This window comes from Eucyclogobius newberryi, unplaced genomic scaffold (assembly GCF_026437365.1).
Source record: "Eucyclogobius newberryi isolate DKJ021-1_F unplaced genomic scaffold, fEucNew1.0.hap1 SCAF_10, whole genome shotgun sequence".
NCBI lineage: Eukaryota > Metazoa > Chordata > Actinopteri > Gobiiformes > Gobiidae > Eucyclogobius > Eucyclogobius newberryi.
In genome coordinates, this window is record NW_027315724.1 from 25622921 (window position 1) to 25635429 (window position 12509).

A 12509-nucleotide genomic window follows, 5' to 3' on the forward strand; every position below is an offset into this window, starting at 1 on the left:
CGTCCATACCACCTTTAAGTTGATATAAATCTGTACATTAGTTGTAAAATTCTAACATGAAATTTCATACATTTTCTTATCAGAGTAAAAACATTACCTATTTGGTAATTTTCTAAGACCCTTTTTAAAAAAAAAATTATCGAGATACGTATCGTAATGAGGGAATTGTATCGGAATATACAAGTATTGGGATACGTATCGTATCGTGACCCCTGCGAGGGTCTTGGCAATATCCAGCCCTAGTACACATGGAGATTAAGAACATGCAGGAGTCAGGATTATTAGGCCCGAGCCCCAGCAGGGCGGAGTGCAACTGTCTGACCAAACATGCGGGCGCAGCCCGCATGTTTGGTACCCCGTCGCCCCTGGCAAGTACAGTGAACTAGCCCATGCCGAAGGCATGGATCATGCATACTTACTCCTGCTATGACAGAAATAGTCAACAATTAGTGAATGGGCAAAGCCCATTCACTAATTGTTGACAACAGCAGCGCGAAGCGCTGCATTCCTCCAAAAACCCTCCTGGCATCGTCCCGTACGCGAGAATCTATGCCGCAGGCATGGGCCATGCTTGTATCTGCTCAAATCAATGGAAGTCTATGGGGAGTGGGCGGGGCATCCCGACGGAATAGGGAGTGACGAGCGCGTAAGCGCACGTAATGATAATTCCACCCCATGGCGGCATCGGGAAGGCTTAGAGCTTTCAAACGATGTATAATTTGTTGTTATAGTGGAAACGGCTATATTGTTTTTGCTAAAAATATTATTATTTTTATTTTTTTTATTGTTCTTCTTCAGCGCTTTGAACTCTGATTTGACCCCCTGAACATGCTCAAAAACTCACCAAACTTTGCCCAAAATTCAGAATCGGCGAAAAATTTTATTTTTTCTGGGCCATTTTTTTTTTCGTTAAAAAATGGCACGACAGCGCCACAGATAAAAGTCAAAATACATTGCGCCTATGGGAGACGCCCCGAGGTCAACTTTGGCGTAAAGCTATGAAATTCGGGACACGTATTTCTCTCGTGAGGACAAAAAAAAAATATTATTGTGGCCACGCCCCCAGACTTACCCTATGGCCGCCATCTTCCTTTGAAAATGAAAACAAGCTGAGTTAGCCATTTTGTTTACGTCAAACTTTGACGAACTCCTCCTAGGGCGTTTTGCCAAACGACTTCAAAATCGGCGTACGTCCTCTGAACAAGTGGGGCATCTAAAGTTATCCAATTTTTTGAGATACCTTTTACGGTCTGTGTGCGGCGCAGCCGCAAAGTTGGACAACTTATTTTGGAATATTGCAGATCTAAAAATTGCTCCCATTTGATCAAAACGAGTCCGATTAGGACCAAATTTGAATCAGTTGTTAAACTTTCTAGTTTGGACCAGTTTAGGCTGACAAAATTGAAATGGCCACGATAGCGCCCCCTACAGAGTGACCTTTAAATTAACATTGAAGGTCAAAAATTAGTTTTACCAAAATTGTCTAAACTTTACCCAAAATTCTATTTTGCCGTCCCGATCACAAAAGCCAATCACAAAAATGCCTAAATTTTTACGACGTAGTCGTAGCGATGACAGAAACCTCCTATGTTATCCCTATGGGAAAACCACAAAATCTCTCAAATTACCACATTTTTATGTTTTACACTTTAACGAAGTCCTCCTAGTGCGTTTTGCCCACCAACCTCAAAATCGGTGTACGTCCCCTAGACAAGTGGTGCATCTAAAGTTATCCAAATTTTAAGGATAACTTTTACGGTCTCTGTGCGACGGAGCCGCAAACATTTCCCAGAATTCTGACTATTTGGCCTTCAGAGTGGCCTATAAACAATAGAGTTTTTCCAAATGACATGATATTTTGAACAAAATTCTAATTTGCCATCCTGATCATAAAAGTATGAGAGCCAAAGTCATATTTTGTACGGCATAACCGTAGCGATGACAGAAACATCCCATGTTATCCTTATGGGAAAATCGCAAAATCGCTCAAATCACCACATTTTTACGCTTCACACTTTAACAAACTCCTCCTAGGGCGATTGTCCGATCAAACTCATATTTGGGGAAAATCATCTACACAAACGGGGCATCAAAAGTTATCCATATTTTGATTTTAAGTGGTACGGTCTCTGCCGTGGAGCCAGGGCCGGCCCAAGCCTTCAGGGGGCCCTAAGCGAAAACATTTTTGGGGGCCCCACACCACGTCATCAGAATCAGTTTTATTGCCATTGTCAGTGAACAATTCACATATGGGAACTTTCTTCAACGCAAACAAAGCGCACCAAAACTCCAGGGCATCCGTTTGCCAGTTAGTTTATTCTCAACACCTCACAAGCTCAAATATTGCTAACTTAAATCCCACAATGCAACTTGGTATTCCGCTGACATCACCTCTACTCCCTGTACAAATAACACACGTCCCAGATATGTTTTTGGGTGTATTTGTGGGCGTTAAGGGTCGACAGCCACATTAGCAGTTTAAATTAATGAACGGGGGGGGGGGTTCAGACTTTTTTGGGTCTTCTGGTGCATTTTAATGTGGTCCAGCCGGCTAAAGTAATTAATACATTAGTATATTCAGTAGTAGTATTCAATATTGGCTATGAAAAATAATTATGGTCAAATTGATTCATTTTAACTGAAAATGTAAAAGTAATAGTTATCCTTACTAATTTCTCTTTTACAGCTCCCAACTGTTCCTTCTTGCCAAAGTGACAAAACAAGTTATATTAAATTAAACAAATGGCATAAGCATTGCTTGATTAACAATTAACACTGATAAAACAGTGCAAACATGTTATTCCCAGAGAATGAACAGAAAGAGAAGTGAAGGTCCAAACCTAGCTATAGTGAAGAGACTGCGTTTCTGCAACTTTGCCACTTTTGTATAAAAATATATAGTATTATTCTATAACAGACGCAATCATAATATGTCTGGTTATTTTTCACTATCAATTTATTATAATTTATAACAAATAGTCTAATGATGCTGTTTAAATTGAAATGTTTTATTGCTCTATTAAAAGTTAATTACAATATAAATGTTTGTTCTGATCAGAACATCACACACTGGACTCCTGCACCTTTACGTTCCTCTTATTGCACGTTAAGAAGTCAAAGTAAAACAGACATCACGAGTCACGATTGATCTCACACATGGTGATGTGAGAGAGGGACGCAAACTCAAACCGCTCATCTCTGACTGAGGCTGCACAGGGGCCTGGGACAGGGGCCCGGGACAGGGGCCGCACACTGTTCACTCCAAAGTCTCACATCAGAGGTTCTGGACGAGACGGCGCTCGTCTGGACCGGATCTCCGCCTCTTAGTGACCTGGGGCATAGACGCCCCTCCCCGGCCTCACCTGCAGCTGACACTACGGGGCTGGTGTAAATATTAATCTTATTATCTTTCATTCAGACACATATTGTGCGCGGGGCAGAGCTCTCGTCGCCTCCAGCCTGAGCGAACTAACGTGACAGAATCGTGTTGTTTCAAACAGCAGCATTAACCGTCTCTTTGTAAGAGAAGTTCAATACCTGGAGAGTGTTGTTGAGTTTGCAGTTTCTTTACATCGTCAAGAAGTTTCTTCTTTTGTTTTTTGGCACCAGGAGATATATTCTTCTGGACATGAGGACCACGCAGGGACCACGTTGTGTTGTGTTTATGTTTTGCTCTCGTTCTGCTCGCGCACAATGAAGTTGACCAATCAGAGCAGGTTTGGTGCCTTGGTTGCCAGATTGTCATTACAAATAAATGCGGTTTGTGCGTTATATGTTACCGCTGTGTGCGCTGCCGCGCCAGCAGCGCTACTACACTAGTGGCGCACGCTGCGCTTGCACTTCTCATAAGACGGGTTGCCAGATTGGGGGCCCTTTTAACGCCTCGGGGCCCTACGCGGCTGCTTAGTTCGCTTATAGGCTGGGCCGGCCCTGCGTGGAGCTGCAAATATATGTCAGAAATGGGAAAAACGCCAAATCCTTGAAATGTTCACATTTACGCTTCACACTTTAACAAACTCCTCCTAGTGCGTTTGGCCCACCAATCTCAAAATCGGTGTACCTCCTCTAGACAAGTGGGGCATCTAAAGTTATTCAAATTTTATGGATAACATTTACGGTCTCTGTGCAGCTGAGCCGCAAACTTTTCGCAGAATTTGGACTATTTGGCCTTCAGAGTGGCCTATAAACAAGAGTTTTTTCCAAATGACATGATATTTTGCACACAATTCTCATTTGCCATCCCCAAATTAAAAGTATGGGAGCCAAAGTCATATTTGGTAAAGCGTAGCCGTAGCGATGACAGAAACATCCCATGTCATCCCTATGGGGAAACCGCAAAATCTCTCAAATGACCACATTTTTACACTTCACACTTTAACAAACTCCTCCTAGGGCGATTACCCGATCAAGTTCATATTTGGGGAGAATCATCTACACAAGCGGGGCATCAAAAGTTATGCATATTTTGATTTTAAGTACTAGGGTCTCTGTGCGGTAGAGCCGCAAATATATGTCACAAATGGGAAAAACGCCAAATCCTTGAAATGTTCACATTTATGCTTCACACTTTAATGAACTCCTCTGTGGGCAATAGCTCCATCAAGCTCATATTTGGGGAAAATAATCTACACAAGCGGAGCATCAAAAGTTATCCATATTTTTATTCCAAGTGTCACGGTCTCTGTGCGCTGGAGCCGCACATTTGACCGACATTTGTGTTCATTTGCACTGGTTAAGAACAGCATTGTACATGTCCAATGTGTCGCTGTCTTAGTTCTTAGACAATTGCGTTAGCGCAAACTCTGTAAAATGCAGAGAGCAGAGTCGGAAGGCCGGCGGCCCGCGAGGGCCGTTGGATGCCGCTTGCGGCTTTAATTGATGATTGTTATCCATAATCTGACTTCACCATGACAAATACTCCCTCCTAAAACACACATGGCAGTGAACAGTGGGGATGAACTGATCATGTAATGTTCCTGCATACGTTTGGTCTCATAAGTCATTAACATAGACCCTTTAATTTACATTATTCAAAACGTTAGCAATAGCAATAGCTTTATCCAATTAGCTAGATACAAACAGTTAGGCTGTTTTATCTATTACTGCTGGAAATCTGAGGGGCTACAACCTGCAATGGAGACAATCTGTTTTGGGATCTTCAAAAATAATAAAGAAAAGTAAATCTGGTTTAATACGATACGTTGATTTATCAGATCCGCGAGCGCTAAAGACCGGAAACAGGATGAGAGACCAAAGAACGAGTGGAGATAGAGAGTATTAGTGCTGCTACAGAGGGAGAAATCACATGGTAATGCTCCGGCAGTGGATCAGCCCCACAATGACTTAAGCTTATTCACTGCCTCTGGACTCGGGTGGTAAACCATCATCATTTAGCATGACCTTTTTATTGCATTTTATAAACTTATTTTTCTTTTTTTTGTTGAGTAAAATACACCAGACAGCTTGCAGGCTCAGTTCAGTAGAAAATGGACACAGTCAACTCAAAAAAGATAATTAAAAAGAGTTTCTGGAATTAAAATATATACTAACTGTAAAATCTGATGTGGAAATTCATAATCAGAAAGAAATAATATTACTCAGTTCAGATTTAGTTGTTTACATATCAATTTAATAATTGAACAAATCCAGAAATAATCCGATTTTGAGTGGTGTAAACAATAATACAATAATGTTTAATACAGTAGTCTTCACATTTCCATGCGTACATCCAAAGGTCAGGACAGGCCTGGAGCTAAATAAAAACCAAACACGGCTCTTTTGTCATGTCCAGTCTTGTTCATGACACAGACACTGCTTTCACCCCTTCTCTTGAGGGAATCAATTGTTCTTTCATGACACGAGTCCATTTCCAAGGTGCCATCCGTCAATATATTATTTTACACCATGTCAGCACCTATCAGAACTCCCATTGTGTCTGGACATGATGTACCTCTCCATCACTTTCCAAAACATGGGGTTTAGGTGACCAGAGCGGAGAAGGGCCACAGTCTTAATATGAGACGCACAAATAGTTGAAGCAGGGCAGGGCTACCCCTAAATTTAGGCTGCAACTAGGACCTGTTGTGGTCGGTATTTATCTGTGCACAGAACCATTTTAAGGAGGCCCTTAGCCCATAACCACTAAGACCAAGTATTTTGATGCTATCCCTGTCATATGTATGCATACTGGAATCCAGAATACACACCTCAATTCTTTACCAAGCGCGAGTCTGGTCGCCCTGCCCTCTGTCACACCTTGAGTCAAACTCTGACAGAACTGTGTTATCAGATTTGTTTATTTCCATGAGGCATGAGAAACAAAGGAGCTCATTGTCAACTTTCTTTTTGGACAAAATCAAACGGCTCTCACCTCAGATTAACAATATTTTGTGCTCAAAAGCAGCCATATTTGTATTGATATGGATGAAAACTGTGACCAGATCTGTATAAAAAGTACAGATATAATTCTGGTCTTTCCTTGCCATCAAATTTACATCAAAATATTTTAAGGCCAAGATTCAGAATTTAGATTCTATCACATTTCAGCATATCTGTGTTTTCTCAAGAGTTAATGCTTCAGTGTGATTGGTTAAAATTCCCTCCCTCACTCAGTCAAGCATACCATTTAACACAAAACGTTTCAAAATTATTCATCAAAAAGAGGATTACTGTAAACCTCTCAGTTAACAGTCCCAAACTGATCATTGGCAATTGAATTTCGATTGATTGCACAGCCCTAATGCATACGGTACATTGGTACTAGTTGACAGAGTGGAGCTACAGCTCATCTGTGCTGTGGGCGCTGTAGAGACTGACGGCGTGAGGGCAGGAGGCGTGGAGGCTCCGCCAGGCTCTAATGGCACAGCTGACATTTACCCATGAGGCTGTGGGCTGCTGCCTCTCCACAAATGATTCAACCTGCCGCACACAATATAGCAGAATGTGTGCTGATGGATGGGAAACTGTGTGCCTGCATACAGCACTTTTTAATTTACAAACACTCAGCATCTTACAGGACGTCTGAGCCACCAGGGGTGTACAGTGACAGATACATCCAACTCTACAAGATGAGAGGAGACACAACAGGTACAGTGGAGATGGCCTCCATCACATGCTGCGTTGAATCACAACCTCCTCCATGATCTTTTAAGAATCAACTGCCTCCACAACAGCTTTCTCTCTCACACATCGGACCTCTATACTCTATACTGTTTCTGTTCTCTTCTGTTGGCAGAGCGCACACTTTGTAAATCCTCAAAGCAGTCTAACAACAACTTGAACTTAAATCCTTGTAAAAAGAGAAACAATATAGTGTAGTGAATATAGATGCAGCTGAAGCTTGTATTCTTCCACAAAGTGGCAGTGAGTTTATACTGTGTAACCTCAAATCCGGAATGGGAAAGCGGTTAAACCATCAAAGCCGATCAAACATAAGTTAAGGTTGACAGCATTTGCATCACTTCCTGTCCAGTCAAACCCAAACCTACGGCTGTCTTTACGTCCTCTTTCCTGGAGAGCTTCAGCATAAAAATCCCTGATCATTGCAAAAAGAATAAAAACATGCATAATGTACATTATTTTAAGGTAATTTAAAAGATTAAAAACAGATACAGTACAAGTGCCTTTCCTGAAAACCATATTCTATTTTTGATCATTTAAGTCATAGATGACAGTCATCTGCTGGTGTCAAGCACAAGGAGAAGCGGTTCTGATAATCTGAATTTTCTGCGTGAAATAAAATATAAAGCCATTCAAAAATGTTTATTGCCACTCCTGGCACTCTATTCTTTAATGTGTCCATTTCAAAAGTAGGTTTGAATCGACCAAACACCATCCTGGTGTTAAATGATGAGAGCCGTTTGGTTTGAAAAACATTTAGGAGTGGCTTGAAGAAAAAATAAATGCTGAGAGATTTAATACTCCATGCACTTAAAACTACTTCTCTTTAAAATGTATGTTGGTAGGTCTAGTAGTCGAGCCGAGTGTAAAAGGGCATAAGAAAGCCACTGAAAACTTGAGTAACAAGAATAATACTATCGGCTCTTTCTGTTCCTAATGTGAACTAGGGAAAGTCATAAAAATGGCTATTGTGTTATATTTTCCACTAAACTCTTAAACTTTATCAACTGTCTCAGATTCTGATATGATGTTTTATTTAAGTATGTCAAACTAGGTAGTAGAAGAAAAAGAGTAACTGTCACAACTTTTAATCTACCGTAATCTTTTGCATTTGAGGTGGATTGGTGTTTCTTGTGGCGTTCCTACCTCTCAATAATGTCTGCGATGACACAAGCAAACATCTGGAGACCTTCTGGAAGCTGCAGAGCCACTGGGAAACAGAAAAATGCAAAATGTAAAAGGTTATATAGCCATGTCAGAGTGACTGCGACAACTTACTTAATAAATCCTCCATACAGGCACTATACATAGCCTTTCCATCTAGTTCAGAGTACTCAGTGACAGCTAATAGTGACATTTCAGGGCGATTTTTCTTCAGACTGTTGGTTTATTTTAGAACGACTGTTGCAGGTGCAGTCCATACCAATAATAACGGCTTCAACTCCACCGCTCACAGACAGTGCACAGCTATCAAATTTAATAATTTCTCTGTCACATGTTTAAGGCTGCCACTAAGTCTGTAGATGGTTATGAGTCAAATGTCTCCTCAGTGCTACTGAACATACGTCAGCCTCACGACAATGCGAGATTATGAAGTATGATGAATATTTAATAAAGATACTCTTACATACTAGACACAATAAAATGTGACACTGAAATTATGACAAACTATATGGATGTGGTCTTGCAGCCACATATCATATTTCTAATGATGCAAACATGTAATACAGAGATGGATAATGAGAGGCTAATGCACTAACAATAAGCATTGTATTTAATGCCCTGCTCAAAATTCCTTCATATTATACAGTATAGTGTATTGTTTAAATCATGTTTTGAATCTCACAAACTGAAAGTATCACATCACTATGGAAACCTGCTTTTTTTCTCTCTTTGCATAGAGAGGCCAGAAAAAATGACTTCAATTCAATCTCAAAACAATCCTGTCAAGAAATATTCTTGAAGAAGCTAATAAGTAACCAGGTGTGTGCGTTCTTAACCAAATATTGTATTAACTTTAAATAGTAACCAGAGAGATGTTGCTATAACTTTTGAATTTTAAGTTCTTTGGTTCGATTTGAAAATCTTGCTCAGGATGTCCACAACATGTTACAGCAATTTACTTTGCTTGTTTTACAACAATAATTATGACTTTGTCATGAATGTCAAAACAAAGCAGCAGTGATGTTTATCCTTCTGAAACTTCTCAATCTTTTCTAATGGCTCACTTTGACCGGGAAGCCAGATCTTGGTTGTCCTAGGTTCGTTCCAATTAAAAATTAAAAACTTTCATAGAAAGGCAGTACGAATCAGAACAAATCTCACCATGATAAATCTGAGGAATCAGCAGCAAGTGTCATTGACTTGCTGTGTAGGGTCTGAATGTTTACATCACTGTAAATATATAGGCTTTTATTTTTTTTTATATGTTTTTGCTAAAATGTACCAAATTTCACCTAATCTAATACGGTAATACTTTGTATCTGGCTACGAGACAATACAATTAAAGGGGTGTGAAATCTTACTAAAGCCACTGTACAAACTGATACAAACAGCACTAAGACATATTAACGCCACTGTATAAATTACAACATGAAGGAGCTAAGACATTTCAAGGCTATTTCGTCATTGATTCATGATCACCTCCTGCAACAATCTACTATTTTGGTGAGATTGCCAAATCATGATTCAATGCTTTTCTATTGAAGATGCTTTTCCCCACTCCTAATAACCCTGTGCTCACACTGCATGCGGTGAAGATGACCCAGGCATTCAGTATAATTAAAAGTAACGAGAGGAACTCAGACCGCACGCTGTGCAATGTAGTGGTGCCGGAGGTGTTGAAGCACTCCAGATTCTTTGCTTTGGATTGAAACTTTGCTGGACACTGGATCTCTCCTCAAGCCTCTTCGCTATATGAAAGATAAGTTATTGCGTGAGCACGTGATCTTGCAAGTGCACGATCAAACCCTGTGACTGCATCATGTGAGCTATCCACTGCAAGAACACCACTGCAACACAGCAGCCGGAGCTGAGCAAGCCATAATGGTCAGCCTCTGGCAGGTTCGGAGTGAGTGACGCAGGGATTTAACTAATCACAGTGTAGTGTGAGCTCTCAGTAGCAGAAGATGCTTTGATTACTTCTTAAGGGCAGATAAAATATTTATTTTTTTTGCATATCGCTCACCCCTATTATGATCTATAAATAAATCCATAAACACCTCAGTGAACGAGTACACACTTGTACTACATTGTGACTTCAGGCCTGCAGAACGTTCAGTAATCAACAGTGGAACAAACAAAGCCAAGAGTCGAGATGAGGAGCAGCAATGGGTCTTACAGATGAAAGGTTAAGGGATCGCAGGCACGCCCCGTGAAGACAGTGAGAGACAGGTCATTACAGAGAAAAGGCCAAGTTTATTAACACAGAAAGGTTTCAGAACACACCTCTGCCATATCTGACAAAGGCAAAGAACTCTCTCCATCGGCAGGCTACCAAACAAAAGGTGAACCACAAACTGCAGGTCGAACTGAAAATGTAACCTATGTGTTGTTGCAGATCTAGAGACAAACAAATTTCTGTCAAGGAAAAGCAGCTTAGTTCATATTAGAGACGGGAGATATGAAATAAAAATGAACTACGATTGATCAATCACAGTTTTATATTTGATTTTCCCTTATTAAAACGCATTATTTAAAATGTAAATATCGATAATATTTTCCTGAACATAAACCACATGCTTTCACTGAGAATTAGAAATGACTAAATCTCAATCTCTATTGACATTCGATTAAATGTACATAGTTCATAACAATTACTATGATGATGCCAGGCTTTCTTGATACACTTGATTTTCAATTCAAAATAATCAAAAGCGAATTCAAACGTATGAGGAAAGTAAACACTACAAAGGCGTTTTTCCATCACACATAGCTTAGTATGACTGAAGCTCTTTCATAGCATAGTATGACTGAAGCTCTTTCATAGCATAGTATGACTGAAGCTCTTTCATAGCATAGTATGACTGAAGCTCTTTCATAGCATAGTATGACTGAAGCTCTTCCATAGCATAGTATGACTGAAGCTCTTCCATAGCGTAGTATGACTGAAGCTCTTCCATAGCATAGTATGACTAAAGCTCTTCCATAGCATAGTATGACTGTAGCTCTTCCATAGCATAGTATGACTGTAGCTCTTCCATAGCATAGTATGACTGACGCTCTTCCATAGCATAGTATGACTGACGCTCTTCCATAGCATAGTATGACTGACGCTCTTCCATAGCATAGTATGACTGTAGCTCTTCCATAGCATAGTATGACTGAAGCTCTTCCATAGCGTAGTATGACTGAAGCTCTTCCATAGCATAGTATGACTGTAGCTCTTCCATAGCGTAGTATGACTGAAGCTCTTCTATAGCATAGTATGACTGACGCTCTTCCATAGCGTAGTATGACTGAAGCTCTTCCATAGCATAGTATGACTGAAGCTCTTCCATAGCATAGTATGACTAAAGCTCTTCTATAGCATAGTATGACTGAAGCTCTTCCATAGCATAGTATGACTGTAGCTCTTCCATAGCATAGTATGACTGAAGCTCTTCCATAGCATAGTATGACTGAAGCTCTTTCATAGCATAGTATGACTGAAGCTCTTTCATAGCATAGTATGACTGAAGCTCTTTCATAGCATAGTATGACTGAAGCTCTTCCATAGCATAGTATGACTGAAGCTCTTCCATAGCGTAGTATGACTGAAGCTCTTCCATAGCATAGTATGACTAAAGCTCTTCCATAGCATAGTATGACTGTAGCTCTTCCATAGCATAGTATGACTGTAGCTCTTCCATAGCATAGTATGACTGACGCTCTTCCATAGCATAGTATGACTGACGCTCTTCCATAGCATAGTATGACTGACGCTCTTCCATAGCATAGTATGACTGTAGCTCTTCCATAGCATAGTATGACTGAAGCTCGTCCATAGCGTAGTATGACTGAAGCTCTTCCATAGCATAGTATGACTGTAGCTCTTCCATAGCGTAGTATGACTGAAGCTCTTCTATAGCATAGTATGACTGACGCTCTTCCATAGCGTAGTATGACTGAAGCTCTTCCATAGCATAGTATGACTGAAGCTCTTCCATAGCATAGTATGACTAAAGCTCTTCTATAGCATAGTATGACTGAAGCTCTTCCATAGCATAGTATGACTGTAGCTCTTCCATAGCATAGTATGACTGAAGCTCTTCCATAGCATAGTATGACTGAAGCTCTTCCATAGCATAGTATGACTGTAGCTCTTCCATAGCATAGTATGACTGAAGCTCTTCCATAGCATAGTATGACTGAAGCTCTTCCATAGCATAGTATGACTGAAGCTCTTCCAT

General features: G+C 40.4%; 1 protein-coding gene across 1 annotated transcript in view; it reads right to left on the reverse strand.

The window, feature by feature from the left end:
• dph1 (diphthamide biosynthesis 1) overlaps nucleotides 1-12509 on the reverse strand; it is a 42619-nt gene that overhangs the window by 27905 nt on the left and 2205 nt on the right. The window contains exon 3 of the mRNA XM_072464329.1: nucleotides 8266-8329. Within this exon, the coding sequence (XP_072320430.1) occupies nucleotides 8266-8329 (64 nt within the window). The remainder of the gene's footprint in view (nucleotides 1-8265; nucleotides 8330-12509) is intronic.